Source organism: Pholis gunnellus, assembly GCF_910591455.1.
Source record: "Pholis gunnellus genome assembly, chromosome: 22".
In the NCBI taxonomy this organism is placed as follows: Eukaryota; Metazoa; Chordata; class Actinopteri; order Perciformes; family Pholidae; genus Pholis; species Pholis gunnellus.
This window is the reverse complement of record NC_136549.1, coordinates 7,327,314-7,341,862: the sequence shown is the minus strand read 5'-3', so window position 1 is coordinate 7,341,862 and position 14,549 is coordinate 7,327,314. Positions and strand designations below refer to the sequence as shown.

The following is a 14,549-nucleotide window of genomic DNA, read 5'->3' as shown; positions in this document are numbered from 1 at the left end:
GCGGCGGCTGCGTGACATTTTCTGCATATTCAGTGCAGCTGTGGGAAAAGGTTGAACCGCTGTTTTCTAAAATTCGGCGATTAGTTTTATTTCCCTCCCACGCGCTCAGCCGCCACGCTGCCTGCGCTGCTCGGTTCATCCCTCCTTTATTCTCGTCTCCGTTCCTTTCCATACATCTCTTTCATAACCTCCATCCCCCCCGCTGTGCCGGTAGACCTGAAGTCCTCTTTCTTTCGCTCCTTCCACCTTTGTTACATTTTCTCTCCCATTTCCGTTTCACCTGTCTCTTTCCCCATGCGCTGCTTATTTCTCACTCTCTCTCCCTTTTTTGTCTTCTCCAGAGGAGGAAGTGGAAAACTTTGACGTGTCCAGTCTCCAGGAAGAGGCCCTGAGGAACATCGAGGCTGACAGCTTCTGGTGCATGAGCAAACTGCTGGACGGCATCCAGGTAAGCACGCGGACGTGTCGACAAAGATGTCTTAGAATATCTAAGAATAAAACAAATGCCCACATATGGTTCTGTACCAGCCTCTCTTCTCCCTCTACTTTTCGTCTACTCGCTTCTCTGATCCTGCTCTTCATAAAGAGAAGTGTTCCTCTAACTGCCACTTGTTTACCTCAGCTCCCCGTCCGTTTGCACCGGTCAGGAGCCGCACGGTCGGCTCGCAGCGCGGTGTGTCTGCAGGTTAACACGAGGTGGGTCGGATGGTGACCCCGAGGGCGAGACCTCCCCCAACCGCACAGCCCGTCGATCCAAAAAACGGCGAGCCTGAGAGTGGCTGGAAGCCGTGTTCAGCTGCACGCTGAGGTGTTGATTCTCTGGCGGCGTTAGCGGCTTGGTAGCAACCGCTTCACATCACAGGAGGTCATGTGCTCCACTGGTTGGCATACCGGTCTGGATCTTGTCTGATCGAGAAGTTTCTTTCTGACTGGAGCTTTTACACAGCTCTCAGGGACGGTATAGTCGGGGATACACACTTGTCGAGGTCACGCCGCACTGCACAATGTGTGAAAAAGGAATGAAAAGATCCCCCCCCGCCCCCTCCCGGTCTGTCGTTAGCATTTGAAGAAAACTGGAATCACATCAGAACTGTTCGTGCCGCTTTCCCACTCACTCATTTTTTAATCATGTTTTGTTTTGCTTGCAAGTCTTCCCCCCCCCCCTCTATTCATTCTGCAGCGGCACACAGCTGACAACTGGTCCCGCTCATGTGGTAACTTAGGAGGCCGTTTGTGTGTGTGAAAACGCACCAGTCATCATTCTTGTTTTCAGGAAAACTCAACTTTTGGCATTTGCTCCTGTGGGTTTCCTCGCCACGTTTTATAACAAGGAAGTAACGTCAGTAACCCTCGTCGTGTGCGTAACATCCCTGAGAAGGAAGAATGCTCATAACGATGCAGTATTGGTGCTCGGTCAAGTGCATTCGTCTGCAGATAGTTCTACACACAGCGCTGCAGCGTTGTGTACAGAGCTGTGGGTTCAGTAAATGTGACTGTCTCGCATATTCTCAAGCAGGTCCGAGTGTCCGCAGGCCAGATAATTGCGTCCCGGCCGCGGCACCAAACTTCATTTTGTTTCCTCATTTCTTCCCCAAAAACCCTTTTTTCTCTTTTTTTGACTTTGTTTGACGTTGGGGCACCTTGTGACTCCCCGCTAATGTCAGAACTCTGTTTGGCTCTAACAGTCGTGGCCCGGGTGTCACCGTTCTGTCTCTTGTGGCCATGTTTTAGCTCGGCTACTCTTATCATTGTACGTCCTGGCACAGTTAAAGAAGCATCCGCCAAGTCCCCCCCCCCCCTCCTCCGGTCGGGTCAGTGACCCTAATCTAAAGTAACACTTAAGAGGATGGCCACAGCAGTTAGTCCTTAAGTGTATTGATTCGGCGATATGCTTATTGTTGTATGGAAATAAGTGTTTCAGGGGTGAAAGAAAAACCCTGAACCTCGATGGCGAGGTGACGTTTTGGTTGAGGAAAGATGGCGTTTAATCGGACATTTCTAAGAGTTCATGTTTAATACACTCGTGCATTAAAGATATACTCCATGTCGTGACACTCAATATATATCCCCCCACCCCACCCCACACACTAAAGGTAATTAATAGCGAGGAGCATGTGGTGTGCATAAAGCGTGATCATCCATAAATAACTATCAATTGGTCGGCTATTCATTTAGGAAATGAAAAGAGGCGAGACAGAGGAGGTAAGAAGAGAAGAATGGAGTGTGCGGATGCTGTTTGTCGTAACCCCCCCCCCGCTTGTGTTTGTTCGTGACCTTGGCTCCAAACTAATTACGTGCAATGCACCAGGGAAGCCTATGCTTCCCCCCCTTAATGCTTTCTAAACAATGTGACGGAGGCTGAGTGCCTCCGCACCATAATTAGTTGGTGATCCTTGTTCTGACCTCGGCTCCAGCCCTCTCACATCCACTATCCACTATTACACTTAACTGAGGGGCCTGAAGGCTGGGGGAGCATATGCTCACTGCCTTTTAAGCACCGTATATATATATATATATATCTCCAGTACCTCCTGGATAACTGGTGCTACGCCGGTGTCCACTTGTTTCGGACCAATTTGTGTAAAATATTTAACGGATTTTAATTGCGTCACAATGCGGAACAAACTCATAAGTGGGGAGGTTTGGAAAACAGGGTTGGGGGAAAAAAAAAAAGATTCACCCATGAAACAGCTGGTGTGGTTTCCTATCATTACGGTACCTGGTGTACAGTGGAAATACTTTTTGAAAGTTTTCCTCATTTATAATGCGGCAAATTGGCCATTAGCTGTGATTTCACTGTCTCACTACCAGGCCTCTTTCCCACCTAAGAGAAGGAGAACGAGCTATTTTGACTGTCAATTCGCTTAAGCAGCCTCGCTAATGAGCCACTGCTTTAATTGGCAACACGGCAGCCCCCCTCCACACACACACACACACACACACACACACACACACACTCTTCCTTCAGGAGCAGGCCCTGGGTATGAGGTGTGTAGGTGTCCCAGTTGTACAAATGTGAGTTGTTTAGGAGGATGTTTTATTTCCCGTTAATCTTCACACTTCAAGAAGCACTAAAATGTGGAGAATTGCTCCATCGTAGGATGACCCCTTTTAACGGCTGGGGACTGACTGGAGAGCTACATTTGTGTGTGTGTGTGTGTGTGTGTGTGTTATTGATGAAATTAAAGCTGTGTCGTCAGGCTGACATCCAGGACTACACACACACACACACACCAGTGAACCACATGTCGCACACTTCCCCCACATTGCGTTAGCAGACAGCGAGTGACAGTTTCAGGGCTAAATGAGTGAAGACAGCCATTCTTCTGTCCTGACACGACCTTTAAGGCACTGTTAAATGGAGAAGCATCCCCCCCCGCAGCGCATTTACACATCAAACAGGCTGCGCACGTTGGCCACATCTACTTCTGACAAGATAAAAAAAAAATAAAAAACACGGCACTGAACTGGAAATGATCATCCAGCCATGTGATCCACTAAAGTGCTTTTATCCATGACTCTGCCTCTAAACTATCATCATTCTCTTAGAATAACGGTGAATTCAAATGGCAGCTTAACCTGAAATAAATGGACAAAAAAAAAAAAAAAAATACAAAAAAAAATGTTATTTCTACCGATCAGTACGCCTAGCAATGTGAGACGCACCTCCGAGGTAAGTCGACCTCGACGTCGCCCCGGTCTCTCCAGCAGCCGATTAGGCTCGTACTCGTGCTAAATTGGGCGGCGCCTCCGGCTAACCCGGCTGATTTAACTTGTTAAAACGGTTCCATAGCTGTCATCTCTGCCCGATACCGTGTTGTTGATTTTAAACATGTCCCTTTCACCCCCCAAAACCGTAATACGTCAGTAAACTCGGCAGTAAAAGCAGAAAGTCTTTGTAAGGTATAGCTGCTCACAACTCTCACTCTCCGTGTGTAGCAGCTCCAGTCTGCGCTGTGAGCCGGTGTCTTCACCTGCTTATGCCCAGAGGGGGAAATGAAGTCAAAAAGTCCATTATTCCTGCAGCACATCCCCACGGGCTCTCCGCTTTTAAAGCCAGCAGATGAAAACCTTCCTTTTATGTTAATTCTGCAGATACGCCTTTTTTTTTTTACGGCGGGGGCTCTTAAATGTATTTTTTTTTTAGAAATGTAATTTCACCTCGAGATCTGAACTTATTACATTTTCGGGCGGCGGCCTCGACAAATGCGGAGTTCAACAGGAAAACTTGTCTGACACGACGCAGAGCTATCAGGAGATGTTGATGTTATTCATCAGACTCCCTTTAATTCCACTTCAGAGCCATTCTTATTTATAGCCACAGAGTGCAGCACATCAAGGATGTCTTTATTCACAACTTTTTGACTGGAACGCTATCAGAGATGACCGAGCAAAAATGATATTTGGCTGCTTTTCAATTCCGTTTCATGTCTTCAATCGGGCGCCAGCGAGATAAAACAATCAACGTTAAATTCATGTAAAACACAGATTCAACGCTCTGCAGCTCCCTCTCCCCCCGCCTCCAGCCCCTCCCTCGGACTGTGCCCGCTCATTGTCAAGGTAACCATCTGTTTCCACGGCGCCAGCTAGAGACGGGGTCTCCCTCGGATGGGAACAGGGGTCCAAGGACCGACGTCTAGCAGACGGTAGCCTGACCGAACCAGACGCCGTGTCCTGTTCTGGTTCCCTCAAGGGTCCCCCACTGTCACAGTGGGCTGTCACTCAATCCGACGCACACACACACACACACACAGGAGGAGTGATCTGCCAGCTGGTGTGTGTGTGTGTGTGTGTGTGTGTGTGTGTGTGTGTGTGAGAGATGCTTGACAGCTTGTTTGTACATGTGCATGTGTTTGTATTGTCTGCCTTCCAAGACTCACTGGTGTGTGCGTGTAAATGTATAACGACTCGCCGTTGACCTGAAAGTCCCGGTGTGTACCGGACGTTAGAGCGTCTTTAGACGTATTCCCTCGTGAAGCGGAATATTAGAGCGGTGTGTGCGCACAAGAGGGATTTAAATCCCTAAAGAAAGTGGCCGGCTGTGGAGGACTGTGGCTCCACCCACACACACACACACACACCTCTGTCATCGCTAAAAGTTCCAGTCTGATGGATGGAAGTCATGATGTCATTGGTTGTCACTATAGCTCACATGAGCAGACTTAATATTTAGTTTCATAGGAAGAAAAGATAATTGGATTTCCATGTAAATATATTAAGTAATTGTTTTTTGTCCTCCCTCGTCGTCGTTCTTTCATGTTAAAGCTAAACTAGTTCACATGCAGTTCAGTGGACATGGTGGCAGTAACAGCTGCTGGGGAGGGGCTGGTGTGGAGACATTTATGCAATAAGAATGGCATAAAGGAAAGCGTGTGCAGCCTTCTGCTGGATGAAAACATTGTTTTCAGAGCGACGAGTGGTCCTGATCACATCAGTGGTCATGAAAGGCACGGCAAGGTTTCTTTATGCTCCATAACTCATCCACCAAGGCAGTCTCAAAGTGCAGGTTAATCGCTCTGCAACTGTTACTTCCTTGTACTTCCTTGCGGATCTAACAAGAAAGCTTTTACATTTGATCTTCTGAGTCATCGGCGTCGGTTCGCTCTCGGGGTAAACGAGCCACTTCGCGACGTGAACGCTTCGAATAAGGCGGCGGAAAGGTTGTGGGAGAATGTTTCCTCGTCTTTCAGAAAATGATGTCTCACGTTTTAATTGTTCCAAGAGACGCATGAGCCAGGTTACACTCTGCCTTCAGCACTGACCTGATTTCTTAAATGTCACATAAATGAGAAACACGGTTTCTGTAATTGGGGAGGGGAATTGGAGGAACCCGGTGACCGGCTTTTTACATCTGCCCCTCACCTCACCTCATTTAGTTTTTGTTGTTTTTTCCCCGCCCTCGTCAGTCGCCCGTGCCTTCCTTGTGAATGTGAAATCTGTGCGAACGCCCCGGAGGGAACAAGCGTCCGCGTTGGACTCGGAAGGATGAACTGATTGGATTTTGGTGGTCAAAGGTTGACCTCACTAAACAAAAAAGCTCCAGATTCCATATACTTATTATAACAACAGACTCATCTACTGGCTCTATTGCCATGACATTTCCCCCCTCAGAATAAACTGTAGACTCTCAGTGTTGTCGACACTCCATGCTGCAGACACATATTTTGTCAGTACCAAAAAAAAAAAAAAACCTGTACCTTTTTTATACCTCTGCTGCGTCCCAAACGTATGGACTAGCTACCCTCCTGTGCTGCCGATACACATTCCAGTTCAGCGACCCTGGAGCTGGACACAAGCGCGCACTAAAGCAACAGAATGAAATCCGGCCGCTCCTCCCGTAGCTCTGAACAACTGTAATTGTCCACACCTTTTGTCTACACCTTATCACAACCTGTCATCTCTCTCACACAATCACTTTCAGCTTCTCTTTCTCACACACACACACACACACACACACACACGCTCACACACAGACGTACCAGAGGATGACAGATCATTGCCCTGTCCTTCAGTTTATTGTCTGCCCTTTATCTTGACCTGTCATCTCTCTCTCTCTCGCTCTCTGTCCTCACATCTCTCTCTCTCGCTCTCTCTCTCTCTCTCGCTCTCTGTCCTCACATCTCTCTCTCTCTCTCTCTCTCTCACTCTCTCTCTCTCTCTCTCTCTCACTCCCTCACAGCGTTGTTGTGTTGATTCTGTCCAACTTGCTGATAGACATCCTGTTCCACAATAGGAAGGCAATCTTAGTCTGGCATGGAGCCATTGTTGTCTCTAATAGAATGGACTGAGAGGTGAAGAGCTATTGATTCAGCGGACTGAGAGAGAAGAAGGAGAGAGAGAGAGAGAGAGCGACGGAGCGAGTGGACAAAAGGAGGAGAGAACGAGAAGCTGTTGACACCTGGCCGAGAAAGAGAGACGGCGAATTCAATGTTCGCGACGCGTCCGTTCGTCAAAGCGGCTGAGACGTGGGCGTGCTCGACTCCGCCGCCCGGTCAGATGGCGGGAGAAGAGGCGAACGTATGAATAATGCAGGCGTACAAGTTTATTTCCTCCCGTTGCCTCAGCTGATCAAAGATCCGACATATTGGATTTGAGAGGAAGTGAGTGAGGACGGGCGTAAGAGGGGAGAACATAGAAAATGGGACAAAGGAATGAAGGAGGTGAGAGAGTGAAAAGGTGGAGAGAGGAAATAGGAGACGCAGTGAAGACAGGAAGGGGAAGAAAAGGAATAAATGTGAATTAAGGCTCAATTCCTTTTAGCGTCTTACCCGCGTCACTAATGTGTCTAAAGTAAAAGAAGAAAAAAAAAGATCTAACTAAACAACAATCAGTCACCAAAATAAAATGCAGTGCAGCATGGAGCAAAATGAAACACCGGGGAACAAAACAAAGCAGAGGACACATAATAGCATGTTCACAACACTTAGTCAAGTCGAGCCTCATTAGCACCACCAAAGTGATGGAAATAGACAAAGAGACGGAGAGCAGAAGGTGGGAGAGGAGACGAGCCGTTGAGAAAGGGAAGGAATGAGAGGGAGGGGAGGGAGGGCTGTGGAGGGATTTCAAAATGAAGAAAGTGGAGGGGAGCAGAGTGAGATTTAGAGGGAAATGAATGGGTGTGGAAAGAGAGAAAATATGCAAATTCACAGAAGAAAGAGGAGAGGAAAAGAAAGGAAGGAGAGAGAGATGAACGACGAATGAATGTAAGAACCGTAAAGCACCGACAAACATGAGTCTGGAAAACCTCCTGACCTTCAAATGCATTACTGTCTTTTTCTTTTTTTGTTGTGATTCTGTGGATGGAGGTAGATGAAGATATAGAAGCTAAAAGAAGAAACCGTCTGTATCGAATCACCAACGTACAGCAATAATAATGAGTCGTACCTTTTTCAAAAACAACATTTGTGTTCCGTACGAGCAGCGCTTTTACAAGTTGATAGACGCAACGATAGCTGCCAGACAGAGAATGTGAATTAAAGAAAGTGCGAGGCACACTTCTAATAAAAAAAAAAGAGAGAGACCAAACAGAGAGGGAGAATAAGACGGATTCAAAAGCAATAAAGACGCTGACGGGGAGGAAAAAGAAGAAGAGAATGTGAGCAGAGGTATAGAGACCATTTGAGTTGTAGGTAGAGCGGGGGAGGGAGGGAGGGAGGGAGGGAGGGAGAGAGAGTTGATTAATGCCAGCAGCTTCAATAATGCAAATGTAATTACTTGTACTGGGCCTCACACTCGCTTAGCTCCTAACCACATGAACACGGGGGGTGGTGGGAATAGAAGGGAGACAAGAAAGACGGTGTTTAAATATAGGATCAACAACAACAACAACAAGGGGGGTGGGAGTTGGAGTAGGAATAGTGTGTTTGATAATGATAGCCCAAAAAGGATTGTTGAGGCCAACATTGAAATCCATACTTGGTAATAAAATAAATCACATTTTAGCCGCAGCTAGGAAGGGATGACAAAAAAGTGATGCTATAGATGGAGTAATAATACAGAAAGAGAGAATGCGGTTTCTACCCCGCCAGCCTCCGATGGACTCGGGAGGACACGTGGGCCTCGGTTCTGCTGAGCCTGAAGGACAACTGGAGCTGTTTAGTGCTAAATGCCCCCCCCACACACCCCCCTCTCTCTCTTTCTTTCTCTTTCTCATTTTCTCTTTCCCTCTCTCCATCTGGTGGATAGTTTGCCACATCAGCTGTTCTCCAGCCACACTGAAATGACCCCTCAAGGAAACGTAATCCCTATATGTGTGTGTCTTACACACACACACACACACACACACACACACACACACACACACACACACACACACACACACACACACACACACACACACACACACAATACTTACGTGCATGTTCTCACACGTATTGAATTCTGCAAGTTCAACCCACAGCCGCTCCCCCGCTCATCTTCATCATGGGCTCCAGGTTCAGTTATTGTCTCCGTATCCCGATATAGTCCCAAAATAATTCTGTTGAGTCATGTTCTGTGCTACATTGTCAACATGTATGTTCACCACAGCGCCACTCGTCGCTCAGTCGCCTCTTCTTGCTTTCGAAGCCTCCCTGGTTCTTGCACGTTTTCAATATGTCCGCTCCACCCTGATGCCTTTTTATTTGTGGTGCAAAAGCTCCGAACATCGTGAAATATTCATTCTCTTTTGTGAGAGTATTCACGAGGAAAACAACAGTTCAACGAAACAAATTGACTTGCATAATAACACACGGTGTGTCAAAGCCTTCATGGTCACAGCGTTAATAAATCCGTAATATAATATCTAATCATGATATCTTCTATCTTTTTTTTGTGTGTGTGTGTGTGTGTGTGTGCACACAATGGAGGCCGTTATTACGAGCACTCTTTGTCCACCAGCTGGTCTCAGGTGGACACCAACCACTTGAGGGGGACAATAGTGAAATGAAGGGCTTCAGATCTTTGGGATATTTTACGATGCCTCCACTTGAGACCAACAATTCCGAGGCCGGGACCCGTTCACAGCTTGCCCTGCTCTGTTCTTCAGCCGCAATCGCAGTCAGCCATCTCCTTTTGTCTTCAAGGCCGCCGCCGCCGCCGCCGTCACGCCGGTGTTCGTTAGGTGGCCTATTTTCTCTGTTTGCTGTTTTTAAAAAGGCGCCTCCGGGCTTTTGTGCGAGGTGTGAAATGAGCCCTGGCAAACACTTCAACTCTTTTAAACGGCTCCTGCTCTTTTCTGAAAATGAAAAAAAAAAAAGCCCCCCCCCCCCCCCCTCTCCTCTTCAAAGTGAAAATGGGAGATCTCGAACCCTCGGCTGCAAAAACGTCAAATGGGAAACTAATCCGTGTCGGCCACAGATTATCTGAGAAGTTACGGAGCAATGTCACAAATATTCCTGCAATACAAATTTCTGCTTGATGTCATTAGCTCTTGTTTGTGATGCTTTCCCTTGCACCCTTTTTTTGTTTATCTGGTCATTTCAGGCTGTAGTGGGACCTTCGTCCTCCTTGTTGTTGCTCATACTGATTGAACTCCTGCATTCATTCACTTTTTGGAATCAGCTATAATGCCTCAAAGTATGAACATTAGATATTACAGACGGGAGCCTCTGTCCGTATTGACTCGGTCTGGTTTTTCTTCTCCTCAGGACAACTATACCTTTGCCCAGCCAGGCATCCAGAAGAAAGTCAAGGCCCTGGAGGAGCTCGTCAGCAGGATTGACGGTGAGTGATCTGCTTTCTGTCCGTCCGTCCAACCACTCACCCATCCACCAGTCAATCAATCCATCCATCCCTCCTTTTTCCTTGTGTCAGCTGTATCTTCAGTGTTCGGGCACGCTTGTTTTTAAAGGTCGTAGTTATGTTTCCTCAGCCAGGCAACAGGAATCTTTGGTCTGCACCCACAGCCGGATGGAAATCTGCAACGTTTCCCTTTTTAATGAGGACACAGTTTTCTTAACACTCTCAACTTTCTGTGATCGTTTGAGTTCACGTGTCAGAACTAGATACTTAACAGGAAGCAACGTTCGGTTTTCACGGCTTGATTCTTCCGTGACACCGCCATTACTGATTGTCATTCCACTCGTCTGTCATGGGGGGGGGTGTGAACGTGTTGGTGATTGTTAGCGCTAAAATGACGGCCTGCTGAGGACTGGATGTTAACGTAGGCGCACGGCTCGTACTCAAACACACAACCGTGGTGTTAATTGGCGGTGCTGCTTTTCCACCACCTCTTTCTCATGTCATCAAAACAATAAATGTATTAATATAAAAAGGGATTATTCTCCATACAAACGTATCGTTGTCGCTCGTGCGGCCCACGAGCGCCGTGTGCAGAGCAAGGTCTTGTCGAAGCGCGCCTTTTTGTACAATGGCCGTGTTCTTGGCTAACCTTGGTGCTGTCCGACCATCCCGTCAGCCAGAGGGAGGGGAGGACTCACCCGCTGCATCCAAATGGATGGAGAGAGAGAGAGTGTGTGTGTGTGTGTGTGTGTGTGTGTGTGTGTGTGTGTGTGTGCGGGGGTGTGAATGTCAGGGAAAGTTAGCGTGCATATGCCGGCCTGTCCGTTTGTGTGATCATGACGGAGTAAACTTGCCGATAGAGAGGGCGAGTGTGTGAGTGTGTCGGTGCCTGTTGTTGTATTCTGCGTGTGAAAAAGAAACATATACTGTAGGTGTGTGTGTGTGTGTGTGTGTGTGTGTGTGTGTGTGTGTGTGTGTGTGTGTGTGTGTGTGTGTGTGTGTGTGTGTGTGTGTGTGTGTGTGTGTGTGTGTGTGTGTGTGTGTGTGTGTGTGTGTGTGTGTGTGTGTGTGTCTTTTCTCTGTTTAGAGAAAATAAATTGACAAAATGAAGAGGCAAAGTCCTCCCAAGCCGCCGCCACACCCCGGCACAGACATAAAGAAATGACTTGACGTTTTTACTGTATCTTGTTCCATAAGTGCCCCGTCATCATAGTTGGGGCAGAGCCGTTTTTTTTCTACCTCGCTAGCTTGACATTACCACCTCTAATGAGATCACAGATAGCTTTTATCTCGTGTTACGGGATTGTTTTTCGCCCCGCTGTCGACACCGCATCTGTTTTGGGGACAATGGCCTCTCGTCTCTTCCAAAATTACCTATCAGCGCTTATCAGATGCAGGGTTATCCACGGTGTTGTGCAGTTGGATAAAGGTTGGGCTCTTCTCACAACAGGCCAGGTGTTGCAGCGACCGGTACAGATTTACCAATATTACCGTTTCACTCCTGATACAAATCCCACGTTGGAGAACCCTATTTTACGATCTTTTTTTTTTATTGTTTCTTTATTGTTTCTCTCTCTGTGTTAATGTGTTTTGTATGTTTCTTTTGAGATCACCAATTCATTACATTACCGGCACTAATTGTACTTAACCTTGCAGCTCGTTCATTTCAGATTTGTTGGACAAAAATGAACAAATCTATTTGTAACCTTCGCAAAAAAGGGAAAAGAAAACGCTTAAGCTGTTGCTGTGGGTATTCAGTTTCAGCCTTGTGTCGGTCGGGTATCCGATACAGGAACGTGAGTAGTTGATAGGGCCGGGTATCGCTAAAAAAAATGACATTGCTGGTACCAATCATGGATGCAATAATCCGACTATTTTAAGTCCTGGGCTGGGCTTTGGGTATCGGCCGGTACCAGTGTTAAATGAATCAGCCGTATGCCTTGACTTAACCATGGCTTCCCGAACCTTGAAATCAAAATGTAACAAATAAACACTTTGAATAGACACTTTATTTGTTGCACTAGATCTGGGCACAAAGATGATCGTTGATAATGAGCAGTGATATCCAGCTCTAGTAGTTGATTGGGTATTTGTTAAGCCAATGGGAGGAGAGATAAGGGAAGCAGGGAGTTTTTTTTTTTTTATATCTATACCTCAGCTCAGTATTTCTAACCGAATGCTTGTTCACAGTACCGGGTCAGTAGTGTTCGGACAGAGCTGATCTGTCTCGCACCGCTGTCTCTTGTCACCTTCTCTCTGCTTCTTTAAAGCTACTGCACCTGGCTCCTCCTATATCTGTCAGCTGGAGAGAAAACACACACACACACACACACATACTGTACATTCACAGAGATAATGTGCAGGTTTTATGACCATATCCCCGCTGTCCATTACCTGCTATATCTTTTAGCACAGTGGGGGAGACTTGATTTGTTGCCCTGAGGTCAAAGCCATTTTCCCACAATGTTCTCCTCCTACTCCTCCCCGTTTCTCTCTCCATGTAACCTAACTTTTTTGGGCAGGGGGGGGGGACGTGGACGACTCTTTAAAGGGCACATTTGATGGAAGTAAATGAAGCGATCTACTCGGGGGGGGGGGGGGGAATAGAGTGATCGGCTGTGTCAAAAGGCAGCTGACATGTCTAACAGAATCAAAACGGCGCGATTTCAAGAGTCTCCGATAGATTACAAAGTCTCCAGGACGAGATGTGGTAACCCGTGTTACCGCCAGTGTAAGTCCTGAAATGGCTGAATATAAAAACCCTTCCCCCCTCAAGTGTAGCTCAGTCACCTTCCCCCGCATGACTCAGCTGAAAGACACTTTTATGATCAAACGTTTTCTACCGCTGGACATTCATTCTGTGAATTCAGTCCTCTCGTGTAAGCGCTAATTGAACTCGAAGTAAGGAAGCCAACAATTTGTTAAAAATTCAAATGAATCAAAGCTCTTTGTGGCTTTACTTTCATTATTTCAGTTGGATGACATGGTCGGGAGGCTTTCACTTTGAAATCTTTTTGTTTCTCTCTTACAGCTCTGTGTAATCACCCCACTTGTAATAAGTGACGCTAACTCCCATTAGCCTTGCTTGACGTTAGCATGTGTACCTCCTCAAAAAGACAAGGCACTTTGTCGGCGTGCCTGCACCGTTCCTCTGATCTCTTTATCGCTCCCTTATCTCTTTCTGTGAATCTGTTGCAGGCGAGTGCATTAGCACAAGTTCATCAACATGCAAATTGCCCGAAGGTGAATGTATTTATGCAAATGAGGGGACGCGCTGGCTGCGCGCGCTCTCTCAGCACTGAATCGTTGACGGTCTGTGTGTATTTACACTTCTATGTGGTTTTATTTGGGGGGGGGGGATTTGTACATTTTGGGGGGGATCTGTGGTGCCACTTTTTAAAGCCGCGTTGACGTCAGTAGACCTGTTCTGGTGTCTTTTTCTTTTTTTTTTAACCGGGCCCCGAGGTCCATCACACCATCTTTCCCCCGTCTTCCCACACAGTCCTCCACAAACTCCAGACATCACCACTACAATGTGCCTGCACTCTGCTCCCTCTGCCTCGCAGCAGTTTAACTTTTTCACATTCTTGAAATAATACATGTTGCAGTTTATTAAAATAAATCCACAGCTGTCTAACAATACAGTATGTCTCTCTAATACTCTGTACCAAAGCCTGGCTTTAGCTCTCGGCTGCTGCATTTCTTGGGAAGAATAGATTGTGTTTCCTCACGTTACATGTCATTTCTTATGTGTTAATTATGCTAACTTAAGTATTCTAATGAACACGCGCACATCTGAGGCCTGCCGTTCCCCGTGTCGTCGTTGCGCCGCGTTGCACGCCATCCTTGTTATCTCGCATGTTCTGGGCGGAGAGCCGCCCTGCTGATGTTTGACATTGCACGCACATACAGTTATGTGTACAGTGACGCCATCACAACACATCAGATTCCGCAGTCTCCCTCGGGCAATCAGTGAGGGAAAAAAAAAAAAAAAAAAAACGTGTGACCTTCTGCTTGTTTATTGTGCGAGAGGAATAAGTAAGCATCACCCAGCGAACTCCATCTCCTCTGCTTGACTTGCTTATTAAAAGATTGTTTTTTACCTCGTATTGCTGCGTCTTCGCCAGAGGGAAGAAGAAACATATTCACAGTGCGACCGGGGACACGCAAATATATGTACAGACAACATCCTATGCACACATGTATTATTATTCAAATGCAGTGACACAAAAGGTGACAAATACACGTTAAGTACAATAGGTCGATATGAGGACGATGTGCGATAATATGGTTCAATATCGCGACGACACTTGAGATAAATGAAACAG

General features: G+C 46.8%; 1 protein-coding gene across 2 annotated transcripts in view; it reads left to right on the top strand.

Moving 5' to 3' along the window:
- Window positions 1–14,549, top strand: part of tbc1d22a (TBC1 domain family, member 22a) — a 95,294-nt gene that overhangs the window by 48,238 nt on the left and 32,507 nt on the right. For both annotated transcript variants that reach the window (XM_079183548.1, XM_079183549.1), the window contains exons 10-11: window positions 342–448; window positions 10,128–10,203. In XM_079183548.1, coding sequence (XP_079039674.1) covers window positions 342–448; window positions 10,128–10,203 — 183 coding nt within the window. The remainder of the gene's footprint in view (window positions 1–341; window positions 449–10,127; window positions 10,204–14,549) is intronic.